Source organism: Chroicocephalus ridibundus, chromosome 9 (genome assembly GCF_963924245.1).
Source record: "Chroicocephalus ridibundus chromosome 9, bChrRid1.1, whole genome shotgun sequence".
Taxonomy (NCBI): Eukaryota; Metazoa; Chordata; class Aves; order Charadriiformes; family Laridae; genus Chroicocephalus; species Chroicocephalus ridibundus.
In genome coordinates this window covers 33,804,848-33,818,671 of record NC_086292.1, presented here as the reverse complement: position 1 = coordinate 33,818,671, position 13,824 = coordinate 33,804,848, and the positions used below count along the sequence as shown (strand labels likewise).

The 13,824-nt window shown below is 37.9% G+C and overlaps 1 protein-coding gene across 3 annotated transcripts in view; it reads right to left on the bottom strand.

Moving 5' to 3' along the window:
- THSD4 (thrombospondin type 1 domain containing 4) overlaps positions 1–13,824 on the bottom strand; it is a 302,859-nt gene that overhangs the window by 14,202 nt on the left and 274,833 nt on the right. For all 3 annotated transcript variants that reach the window (XM_063346574.1, XM_063346575.1, XM_063346576.1), the window contains 3 exons: positions 13,253–13,382; positions 11,309–11,513; positions 8,903–9,076 (listed from right to left, as the gene is read on the bottom strand). In XM_063346574.1, coding sequence (XP_063202644.1) covers positions 8,903–9,076; positions 11,309–11,513; positions 13,253–13,382 — 509 coding nt within the window. The remainder of the gene's footprint in view (positions 1–8,902; positions 9,077–11,308; positions 11,514–13,252; positions 13,383–13,824) is intronic.

Sequence of the window (13,824 nt, the reverse complement as noted above, 5' to 3'; positions counted from 1 at the left end):
GCAGCTTTTCAGACGGCAGTCTCTTTAAGACTTGGAATCATTCTAGGAGTTTCTCCTCCAACCACTCAAGCTGTCAGGCAGGTGAACTCTTATCTTACACTGGTTATGAGGAGGAGGGCAGGGAGGCTCTGAGGGCATTGGTAGTAAAATGACTGCATAGTGTGTCATTTCTCTCACTGAACTCTTCAATGTAACAAGCTGACAGAGCATAACAGCACAATAAAGTAGACAGTAGAAAAATACAAAATTTTTTGACAGGTGGTTTCAAAATAGTCAGGTAAATCCTCGGCAGATAAGTGTAACTACCACTAATTATTGCCCAACCTGTTTCAATTGTAAGCTGTTAATTAGTTTTAGCAGAAGAGGTGGCCATAGAAGTTTTTGTAAATTCAATGTTGCTTTCTAATGAAATGATCTCCCAGTAACTAACATTCACCATTCTCAACTTTTCACTGCTAAATTCTGAAAGCTCTTAATAAATAGTGATATGAAGATTCCTATGTCACATATTTGGAGACAGCATGTAAGTCATCCATAAATCACGTAGGATAAATTCCATTTATGCCTTTACAGTTTGGTCATTCATCTACTTCAGTGGGAAAATCTCTGATATTCCACTATTGTGGGCAGCATCATACCATTGATGTTTAAAAAACAGAAACATGTGCCAGGGAAACAATCAATTCACATGTTTGATTGTTTTGTGGTTGCTTAATTCTTTCTAAATCTCCCATTTCTTTCTTTTTCTTTAAAATGCATTTGGCATTTCATGTTTAGACCATTAAAATAAAGAAAAACCCATATGCAGCTTGCTGAAAGATATGTATATAACTGAATTTAAACAATTGCAAATAATTACATTACACATGCAAAGAAAACCACAAATAAGGATGAAGGATATGGGAGAAAAAGATGCATTTGATTGACATTTCAGATTTTTTTTTTAACATCCAACGTAATTAGTTAGGAGAAACTGTGTATTACTTCCACAACAAATAGTATGTTCCTTGTGCATGAATTTAAGTCTGTATTGGAACACTTTATTTTTATTTTATTGAATAAAAGTAAGAATTCGATGATTCAAAGAACTGGTGATGAGACACAGAATTGACCACTAGCTTGACGTGGCTCCCATCGGTAATAATGTAAGGGTTCACATCCAGTAGGTCAGCTACAGGCAGGAGATGCCCTGATAGCACCACTATTAGTAACGGGATTAACCAATACAGGCATTCACCACCTCAAGAGACAGGCCAGTGCCTGAATGTACAATTGGTTACAAACTACTCTTTACTCCCTCGCACTGAAGGATACTGGTTATTTGTGTGAAACATGTAGTCTTATTTATTCCACACATACAGTATAGAAAAACTTGTCTTTCACAGGATGTTCAAATAGAAGGATAAAGCTTTACTGAAATGGAATCCCTAGAAAACTGAAAAAGCAATTCAACTGTTTACAAGTCAGTTGTTTTTTTTTTTTAAAAATACAATTTTAGAATAACTAGAAATTCAGAATTTAAAGAGATGCTTATGTACTCCATAGGAATAGGAAAAAAATGCTCATATTTTGGAATGGTTTCTTCCTCCATATGCAAAACTGAATAATTAAGCTTCTCTTAAATGACACACATAAAAAACATAATGAACCATTTTTTTGGTGGTGGTGCACAACAAAATTTTCCACTTTCACACAGATACGTAAAATACACTTACCTCCTCAGCAAACCAGATTTGGTGGCTAAGGAGGTCTTTTTAAAGCAAACTTGTCAAAATCTTGAAAATACAAGAATGATGTAAATTGTGCTAGTAGCGAACATTTTCCTGTTTACGTAAACTAAAACGAAACTAAACCCAACCCATTTCAAACAGTCCAATCCTAGGTAAACCGACTGTTTAACTAAGCCCCATATAAAATGGCTAACTTTCAAACCCACTGTCCAGAAATAAATTTTGTGGCTGTTCATATTTTATCCTCTGCAAGGATGTTCAATTACATTATGCATAGAGAACTATGCACATACTCTGCAAATACTTTTCTTCTTTTTAAGTAATTTTCATGTGACAATCTAATTTGCTTTTCTGCTTTGCACACCAGAGCTGGCAACAAGTTTAGTCTATAAAGTCATCCAGAAAATCTCCACAGTCTTATGTTTTAAATGATTATGCATGAACTAGGCTTACATATCAAATAACAAAGGAAATACCAAATGGGAAGGTTGTCCCACCCTCTGCTGCAAGATTTTACTACAGATTAACTACCCTCAAAGGATTTACAAAGCAAACTTAAGCCTGAATGTTTCTGCATTAAGTATTTGGATTTTCATGGGTTTTTTCTTCCTTTCAGTAAAAATCTTCCATCTGAGAGCCAGGATTTCCAAATCCCAAGGCAGGGAGTAGGGAGCGTTTGGATAACGAATCCTCTCCCCTTGGTTTTCCCAATTGACACACCCACTACTTTCAATTCTGTGCCATTGATTTGTTGCATTAACACGCAGTAACTGCCATAACCTAACATTGTATGACATGAGGAACTTTCACAAGCTGTAACTTCTCTGTTCTGGTGCTATTATTAAAGATATTTTGTTTCACTGTCTTGTTTTAATTGGCAGAAATTCCTCAGAAACCTTAGCCTGTGGAACACCCTCCCTCGTTTTAAGGAGTCTGCCATTTCTCCTCTTCCTGAGGTCCTTCCCTCATGAGTTCAGTTTCAGAAGCTTTCCATTCCCATTAAAAACTAAAAATAAAATTTAAAAAAAGCCCTAATCCAGTGCTCTGGTAGTTGTCAGAAAACAACTCTAACAGCAGTCCAGGAAAATAAGGCTGGTTCCTGCAAACTTGGGAAACTACAAGTGGAAGCCCAGATTTTTGTCACAGCCCCAGGGCATGGCAGAGCAAAAACCCCTCGAACGGTGCCAGTTCCCTTGCAGCAAAGTGCCAGCCCTGCTCATTGCCCTCAACTGGAGGAAAGCTACCAGACCTCGAGTCCTTTCACACAGGTCTCAGCATCATTGCTAGCCTTAATTAAATTTCAAAATAACAACTGAGTTCCAGTAAAATGTCCCCGTTTGTGCAGGATTTCTGTCTACCACACTTTAACCTTCCTCACCTTAATTATTCCCCTAAGATAGTAAAGTTTTTTATGAAACATCCTCCTGATGTTACACTACTGCAAAAAATAAAAATGAAGATTTATGTTTTGAAATACATTTATGAAACTCTTTAGCAGTATTTTACCTACTCTGAGAAAATCCCTTCCAGAGGGGATTTTAGAAGGATTATGTAAGCTTTGTTTTCCCAATAATAAATGAAGAATTGTCTTTCAGAAGCTCACTTCTGCTGCAGTTCCAAGATTGGGGGCAGATTTTCAAAGGACATAAAACTGTTGAGAGCAGCCTTGATTTCTTAAAAAAAAAAAAAAAAGTTAAAATAAAAGGGGGTATAAATCAGAAATATCCTTATGCATTGCCAAAACACTTTCTGATACCTAGATTTAAATTATTTCCTTTTAGAATGCATCTACACATAGAGTAGATGCTGGATCAGAAGTCAAACCTTCTCTGTATTTATTCTAGCAGAACAATGGTATCCTTCCAAGGTAACAAAAGTTTTGAACTATGGTCTTAGAATTTTTGGACACTTCAGCTGGGTCATGATTGCTTCTACATACGCACTGTTACTTTTTCTATACATAGTTGGTAACACTGCTGGTATTTACATATTACTGATGCTCTCTGAAGTAAATAACGTGAGGGAAGGGACTCCTTCACTACTCTGGCTCATACAATACCCGCCCTCGGACTCCCTAGCTTGACCCTGATCCTGCCTGATCGCCACGGACCTGCCCCAGGATCACTGGGCTGTGTCTGACCCTGGGTACCGTCACTGGACCTGAGCCGTGGACTGATTTCCCAGCTTGACCTTGGACCTGCCTCATCACCATGATCCTGCCTGATTATCTGGACTCTCGTTTGCCCCTGCCTGCCACCTATGAGCCTGCCCTCCTGACCGAACTGGGATACTGTGGGCCCCAGCCAGCGAGGCTCCTCCCTGCCATGCAGAGTTTTATATGCTGATTTTCATCTAAACCAGCTGAATTGTGGCAAAGAGAGATCAGCTCTAGAGAAGAAAACAGAAATCTCTGTAGGTCTTGGCCACCTTTCTATCACTGTCTCCTTCAAAACTCTCCTGGCTGCATGTTTCATTGCAAATCACGAAGTGTGCTGCATATTTATACATAAAGAATGCAAAACTTCTATTTCCATATGATTCCCACACGAAAACAATAGAAAGGGGTATTTTATCTTGTTTTTGTTTTATACTGAAAACAAATAAACAGTGATAACCAAAAATAACGAAACGCCTGCACAATCTCCATGGTGGTCTCTTTTCTTTTGTTTTTTTTTTTTTTTTCAAGGATCCAGGGATTTTACGTGAGCCATCCAGATTTAAATAAAACGCAGTGAAAGGAGCACGTGAGCTGCAGTATTCATTGGTGGTTCCACATTTGACTGCTTAACAAACCCACTTGTACCTGTTAGGTAATGCTTTATGATTTTTATGAAGCACAGTACGGTTCTCTAATGGAAGATATTACAGAAGCATCGCCGTTACTCCTTTTAATGAAGAGTGAAATCCAGAGCATGCATTTGATCTGGTTTGATTTTGTTCCCTTATGGGCAGCATTTTTTCTTTCTTCCCAAGATTTTATTTTGGCCTCAGAATCTCATTAACATCTAAGAATTGTTTGTATTTTGGCTTCTTTTCTGAGTATGCTCTAAACATAAAACGAGAAACAAATGAACAGAGGGGATGGCAACGAGGAATAAACAAAAATGCAAGAGGGGAATGCTCCAGTTAGCTGGAAGGAAACACTGGCAGGTCTCCCATTGCTGTAAATCAGGGGAATGCAGTTTCCCGCTTCTGACCCATAGGAGAAGTAAACTTTCCAGCAATTAGAGCTGTCAAAGAATCAGTCATGTGAAATGTTTGCAAGAATCTCATCTGCTCCCATCAATCCAAGTTTGTTGCTAAGTTCAGTAAGGTTCACCAGCTTTACTCTACTGATTAATGGATGCAGTTTGGTGGAATTCTGCCGTTTTAATGCAGTATGACATTTTAAGAGAATTATGAGACAGGAAGCCATCTTTCTACAAACGCACGTAAAAATATCACAAAAGTTTGGCCAGACTCTCTATCCTCAAAAGGGGTTAAAGATCATGGAGAAGACAAAGCCATGAAACTTAATTCTCTTATTTATACTCAAGATAGAGCAATAAATGTAACGATAGACACATACAAAGTAAGACGAGTCTCACTTTGCTGCTAGAGACTTTTAACCTGTAATCTTTCCCATTGACATGAGTAAAAATTTCTGTTTGTCTCCAGATTGAGACTGGGGCATATCAGAATATGGTGTTTAGATCTACTTCAAAGACAAATAACAGGGGATATACTTTTCAGAAAGTAAGGGCTTATTTCTTAAGGATGAATTTCCTTCCTTCCTGTTTTCCACCAGTGTGCACATGGCAGCCATACAAGTCAGAAGCTTTGCAGGTAAAAGCTTTGTGTGCGTGTAACATACATACAATGGATTCTGATACCTGTTTATCAAAATAAATCAAGAACTGTCTTGTTTTAAGAACATGGAGTTTTTTTAACTTACTTTGGATTAATTATATGTATAAACAATCGGTCTGTGCAGAAACTGAATCCAAGAAGGTCAATGCCATGGAGGAAAACAGGCGGGCCATAAAATACATAAATATAAGTTGTGGGAAAATAAGGTGGGAGAACATGGTGAGAAGGCAGCCAAGTTTTACTTACAGAGTAAAGCTACATACAGCCCACCCTGGGAAGGAGACACAACTCCCACACACAACTCTATGTACTCTGCAGGTTTTTAAGTGCACATATGTTGTATTGCAGAAGTTACATTTAGGGAAATTTAATGACGTAATCTTCCAATTCCGAACCACAGAAACTATTAATGAAAATGAAGGCAACTAGCGTGATTTTGCATCAATTAAAACTTTGCAAGGTTTCAGTAACATAAGAAAACCCCAAATCTTTCCACCAATCCTAAATTACATCTTGTCCTTTTCTTAAAACTCAGATGTGACTATTCATCTATTTTTCTCCCTGTGTTAAAGAATACCCTTGTCAAATTCTGCACAAATATTTATCACAGTTATCAAATCCTGTAATTTAACAACTGTTGGCAGCAAAGGCAATTAGAATTTTTATGTTACTGTGCTTTTTCTTGATGTGCCGCTAATTAACCAAGGTTATATTGTAATGCCCCATGCATCATATAAATCCAGACATGGAAGTTTGATATATGCCTTGCTGAAAGAGAAAGTATGTGCCTAACCGATCTCTGACAGGCCTCTGGAAATCCCTACTTGCTGCATGTGCAACAGTACACAGGAAGTATTTGCAAAACGGGTTCAGAAAAGTACAGGCCAGGCCTTCTCTTATGGCTGTAACCAAGTTTGAACTCAACCATTTCAAAGTTCCAATGTTCTCAAAAGTTATGATAAGTTCTTTTACCTCTTATTTCTAGCCACGGCCGAAATGTCAGAATACAATGGGAAAGACTGTTCTGTGGTATTTCCAGCTGGGACTCGAAGTAGGCATGTAATAAATCTCACAAAGAAGGTCTGTTCTTGTGAGATTTCCACCACAGTTTTGCAGACTCAAGAGGTTTGAACAAGCTTTCTTTAAGCATTTGAACTTTTGGCTGCTTATCTGAACCATTTGTGGCTGCCCATCGCTGATCTATGCTTATTGCTGAAGTGTGGCTTGGCTTAAAGTAATTTTTAAAGAATTGTTTGGCGAAATTACACACGCAAAGTCCATACACCTGGGAGTGCCCATTTCCATTCCGTGACAGAATTCTCCTCTTGTCTTTCAACAGAAACACACTCCTCTACAAAGAGAGACTTCTGATCCTAAAAGACAGCCTTGAAAGGTGCAGTGAGAAAGCTGATGGCCAGAGGCCTGATTTGCAAAGCTCCTATATTCCACTGACTTCCGCTGGAATCTCTGCCACTAAACGCCTCTGAACATCCGAGTTATAAGGTATGTGTGAACCGTAGGAGATTCTGCACATTCTAGCCCGAATCTACTTTTTTTCCTGAAATAAGCTGTTCCTTCCATTCTCTGAGAATCAAACTCCAAACCCACTGCTGGCAGAAGCGATGCTGGATAATGCCAACTACAGTAGCAAGCATTTGGAAGAAATTAATTTGTACACTTATATAAGCTGAGAAGGTAACAAAATCCATTCTTTACTCTCTGACCCTAAAATGTTTGTGGTAAGAGAAAACCTCCAACATTTTCCACATTACCTGCTTCACTTTTATATGTCATTTAATACATATAAATAAGCATAATAACATTCTACAGTCATAACCTTCAGCTACAAAAACTACTTTTAATCCTGCAGAGGACAAAATATCAATGTAGAATAATGAAGAAAACATTGATGCTAGAGTCGTCACTGGAATCTATGTGCTTTATGTGGTGGAACTGCACTACCTGATAGTACCTGGGTCAGCTTTTTCAAGAAAGATGTCTTTGAGGGTAGAATGCATTCTTCTCATTTCTTGTAAAATATCTCTTTAATAGCACTATACAAAGAACAGTTGTACAAGCTAAAAAAAAAAAAAAAAAAAAGGCACTGCTTTGCCACTTGCACTAATACCTGTATTTTACTCGGTAACTTTCTGTCCATGCTATGCAAGAGTGTACGCTGAATCAATAGCAACTGGAAAAAAATTCAAATGGCAACAACAAAGATTTATTATTGTATAATTTTTTTTCTTTATAAAATCTATTTGAGTTGTCTGGAGGCTGAACATTTTGCAGGCCTTTAATTGTAGCATGAGTCTGATCAGCCTTTTTAAAATGATGTGACATACCAAGTACCTGTCCTGCTTGTAAAGTTCCTCCTTCTCTGCATTTAAAACATGTGGAAAATCTTCTGAGTGTCCAAACTAATGTATAATCAATGAACCAGACATTCCTAGCCTTCAGAGATACTACCACAAAATGCTTTAAATAATGAATCTGTGAAGTTATGGATGTAATCTTACAGCTTCAATGATAAAGTATATTATTTACCTGCAAAAACAACCAGTGAAAGAAAAGGGAGATGCAATCAGGATTTTACATACTGAAGGCTCAACTCGTCGACGGATGAAATTGATACGCAAGCATCCACAAGAGGGAACAAAATACCAGGCTTTTTTTCTTAGCCCATGTTTGTAAGCCTTTTACTGAAAGCATATAAATATCACTACTGAACAACAACTCTGAGCCCAATCATGAAACAAGGTAAATCACCACGGGTTTTATTGCTTTCATGCAGAGAATCTGACTTACTGGAATAAAAAAATACATCCATGTTCACAAAGTACAAAAGCAAAAAAGCCTGAATCAACCTTGTCTGAGTTTATGAAGTTGTTCCCCTCTTTTCACAGCTACAGGATAATTGTTTTATGGCTTGAATTTAAACCCAGACATCAGGCCTTAAACCTGCATCCCTTAAAAAAACAGTAGGGAAACTTTTAGAGGCTGAATCTTGAGACTCAGGGCTAAGCAAGGCAGAATAATAAATCTCAGCGCACTCAATATTTTGGGAAGTTCAGACATAGAGCCAATTCTAAATCCAGATGTTTGGCCGTGTACCCACACACTTGCCCTTTCTATGCATTCTTCTATCTAACACAAACTCAAGATGCCCTTGGGATCATTATTTTTTTGTTTGCTCTTGCCTGTTTAACAGATCAAGGATAAACATGGAAAATAAGATCACTCCTTTTATGGCTGTACAGATGTATATTTTTTAATTGTTGTTTTAGCAGATTTGTCAGCACAAAGGTAATGAGAAGCCTTACCCTGTCACTCCACTCTGTCAGGAACCAGCTCTTAGCACAGGGACCCATGTCGCAGTTCTCAATGTCATTCGGCCGCAGCTTCATGTTACATTCCTCATCATCAACAATGTCCCCAAGGTTGCTAACGCATTTCACATCTCGGGTCCTCTGCCCCACTCCACAAGGCACCGAGCACTGTAACAAAAGGGAGGTTGCATCAGGACTCTGTGCAAGGTCAGCAGCGGTTCATCGGGGAGCTGGGAACAGCTAATCCATTCCTGCTAAGGCATCCACAGAAGCTATAGAACTACTCTAGACTGCCAGGAATAGGGAACAAAAACATGTTAGTAGTTTTAAATCATATTCTCAGTCTGTAGTATGCTACAGTATACTATGCAGATACATTTGGAAAACATAAAATTAAACCCTATCTTCACCAGGCCATGCTGCACCTTATCAAAATGAACTATTTGTATAGCAGGCTGACATATTCTGCATAATTTTGATCTTGACCTTTAAGCTGATATGAAGCAAGACGAATGCAAAGAAACACAACTTCTGAATCCCTCTTACAAGTAAAGGCCACCTTCTCCCGCTCTCTTTTCTTCAACCTCAAAGAAAGCTGACAACTACTGATATCTCTGCCTGATGATGTGAAGCATCCAGATCGTGAAGCAAGATGGGAACATAATTTTCTGCTGTGTACACATGAAATGTTTTGATGAGTCCTGTGAACGCTCTAGAATTAAAAGGGAAAATCTCTGGGAATTTGAAGATTAAAGGCTGCAGTACCTGCATACAAGGGTACCTAGCAGAGCTTCCAAAGGCAGCCTCATTGTTTTTTCCTTACTTTCGAATACTCCATCATGTCTACTATATTTGCATATCAAATTATTATTATTTATCATGTAAAATATAGTCCCTACAGCAAGATATCTCACAGACTTCATCTTCAAACTGCAGCTGTTTCTTCAACTGCTCACTCTAGAACCTGGCCAAAACCCAGACTACATGTATGAGATCATTAAATAGCAAAATACTCATAAAAACAAATACCCTATTCCTGATGTCATAAAGGGAGCAATTTTTCCAGAGTTACTCTTGAAGTCTAGTCTGCTGACTCCAAATTTAAAATTACCACAATGCCATTTTTTCTAATAAGATTTAGATCAAAGTTTTTGTATGTCAGAAAAAATGGTAAGCATATTCAAATCTTAAGATGGGCTTACCTTTAGATCATAGACCTGTCTCCGAACTGAAAACCTAACTGTACTTCAGTAAGCACAAACACAAATAAATGTTCTACTGAAACGAGTTTGCAAACTCAATTGCTCCTTTCTTTATGATGGATCTTCCTCATACCAAGAAGTTCAATTTTACTTCCAAGAAATAATCACAGAATTTTATTGGAATTACACTTATATTCAACCAGCTACAATTTCTAAAGCATTTGTTTAGCTTGATTCATGCCATGCAGTAAACTTCTAAAGGCTTTGTATGCTGAAATACTTCTCAAAATGCAACAACACACAAAGCCAGCTCCCTTTTCTCATCATCAACACAATAAAATAATCAAAACTTTACCTTTAATTCCAATTTTACTGTCCTTTAAACTCCGGATGGATTTTAATTCATCATGAATAATGAATTAACCAAACAACACGTCTTTACATTCATCTGTCTAGGTATTTCTAATTTTTAAATCAGGAATATATCAACATATCTGGAATTTTTCACGGTCTGTCTCCACCCACATAATTCAGCAACTCTAAAATTTTTTTTGCTTTGTTTCATGGCTAACAAAGAGATTTGTTTATCACTCCACCTAAAACACCAGGGTATTTTCTCTTTCAAACAATGGCCATGCAAGTGTCTAGGATGATTGTCAGACTGGCCAAACCTTTTGTGAGGAACACAGAAATTAAAGCTCAAAACTGTACCGTTCGCATTTATCTGAAGTCTTGGCATATCCTCAAACCAACTGCAGTAACAGCAACTGCTGACTCTATCCTTAATGCATACATAAGGTTAAGTAACTCCTGGAGCTAAACTCTACATGCTATGAGAAAGAGCAGGAATTTTGCCACCCCAGACAAACCTATCAGGACTCTCCCAACTCTGCTTCATATAGTATTTAAAAAAAAACATTGCTGAGAAAACTCGTGTACTTCTGTACACACACATCTGTGTGTTTCATACTATTCAATCGCTCTTTTTCAGCTTCTTTCTGGTTATGAACAGTAAACTGCAATGGTCATAATTGAGCAGGGTTTTCTTGAAGTAAAATTCACACATTTCCAAGGCTTTTTACATTCCACCTTTCCTGTTTTAAGCAAAAACAAATTTCATGTTTCATTAGTGACACCTGGAAGAAAATTCTTATTCTTTTCTGAGGTTTTATGCCCCACATTAATGAATCATACTTACTGAAGTCCACTCTGTCCTAATCTGCCATTCACTGCAGATCTTCAGCTGGCACGTGCTGGTTGTCTCTGGTTTCTCCAGGTGATGACAGCGGTACTGCTGAACCGTCAAGGTACGGTTGGCATACATTTGCCGGCACAAGATCTGTCGATGCTGCATACCAAGGCCGCATGTTTTGCTGCACTCGGACCACTCCCCTATATCCCAGCTAAAGGAAAAAAGGAAAAAAAAAAAAAGAAAGAAAAAGGATGTATTTTTTCAGTAAGATTTCTCTAATACTGATCTTAACAGAACTCAAATGACATGATTCTGATGCCGGTACAGAGTCTTATAAAATAACACTGAAGCCTCTGCATGCGTAACTTAATCCTTTATGAAGCAACATTATATATTTTTAACCGATCTACCCATAGTGGTTGATAAAAATAAGCACGCATACAGATTGCACAATTCATGGTTTCAAGACTTATTGCAAACATTAATTAAGCCACTAATAGCTGTTTGTTTTTTAAAGGATCTGTCTATAATATATATTATTGCTCTATGACACTTCCCAAAAATTTAAGATGTGTTGCATGAAATTTTTCCGCAGCAAAGGCTCTAAAAAAGGACAATACCAGAAGAATCACATAATGCATCCAGGCATTCATTCAACAGTAAAACTGAAATAGCAAATTATAAGCAATGAAAAAATACATTTAATTCTAGAGATGAAAAAAATCCCTTGAAATATTCTTCTCATTCCAAGATTTCACTGTATTTGTTTAATCACTTTTGTATAAACATGTCATTTTCCCCTTTCAGTTTTCATTTCAAGCGTGAACACATACACAAATAAGGGAAGTATCCGAAATGTTCACACATTTTATTTCAGAGCTCTTGTGGAGAGCAAGCAAAATCTTTGTATTTTTTACAATAAACATTTACATATCTTTGTTTATATTCTTGATATTATCCTGGGTAAACAAATGAAGCTGAATAATTATGAGTTGTTAGAAAGAAAAAGGTGGGAAAAATGCTTGGTGAGAGAAGACATCTCCAAATAAGTGGCTTCAGAAGTTCTGAGTATTTAATATGTGCTAGGAAACTGCTTGTCAGGCATCTCTCCCACTGTAACAGCACTTACACCATTAGGGACTTCCATGGGATAAGGAGTGGCCTCTTGCTGCTCAGAAGAGAACTGAAGAATGTAACCACAAGAGAGATGGAAAATACAGCTGCTGACCTGAAATAAAGTTGCTACTGGGTTTAACCCTTTTCTTCGTATACACCCTGGATGAACTGACCTTTTTTTTTATTTTGGACTATTTAAAAGAAGTTGCGTAGCCAACTGTAAGTCACAGTCTCCTGCTGGCAAGCGTCTTTTCAGAAGGAAATGACACCTGAGCTGGCTGTATTAGTATGCTGGCAACAAGGGCTACCACTTCAGAATCCAGTCTTTGAGTTGCACTACTGAATTCCAGGAAAGAGAGGTGATGTTTATGAGGGGGCTGTTGTGAGTGGTATCAGGCGAATTTCATCTTTAAATATGACACCATGGAGTGAACAGGTGGATACCACAGCACACTGATCCAATGTGGAGCAATATCACCTACAGAACCTATTCTTTAGACAGGTTGGTGTGGTTTGGGCCTGTCACTTGAAAAAATGTACTCATAGAGAGACCACGTGTAGTGTGCGTGCCTGAAGAATCACACCAATTTTGAGAAATTACTACACTCATTTGTTGCCAACTTCCCTTCTGTCTTCTCTGAATGCTGTTGCTCCCTGTGAAGGGGAAGGGTGGCCACCAACAACTAAGGAAAAAGTATCTACTACACTTTATGACACAAGTAAGTGCACAGTACTTAGAAGTTCAAACTAGTTTCCCACTTAGAATAGCCTCTTTCACATGCAAAACCTCAATAACATTGCTTATTTCACTTGACTTAAACTGTAATATCTTACAAAGCTGGACATGGGAAGAGGTTGCAGGCCTCCTCTTCTGGAATGGGTTTGGTGCTGCTGTCACAGTAACTCTCAGATACCTCCTCGTGAGTGATTCTGTTGACGCAGTGGAAAACTGGGTACTGTGACCCTGAAATGAAGAAGAAAATAAGGTGATGCATTGCAAAAGACTCTGCAGTATAAGCCACAACAGTGCAGTTGCAGGATGCAGTAGCAGTTTCCACACTGTCCAAATTCTAGCAGATCTATTTGCTCGGTCATCTTAAATGGAAATTTGGGACAAGAGTTGGTGGCAGTTCTCATGGGAAGCATTTTTACTCTTAAAAAAATGATAATAGTCTTTTTTTTCCAAGCCAAAGTTTTACTGAAAAGCACTTTGAAATCTCACAGCTTTTCACCAAAACTGTTAATTTATCCTCACTTTTTCCTTAGGTAACATAATAATTGTTCTTTCTTCTTCCAGCTTAAAGTTTCCTAATGTTATTTAGCTTTGACAGGTTCATTTTGAAAAAAAATAATAAATAAAGACCACGTACCATCTGCATTTCTACATGAAGAAATAAAGTGGCAGA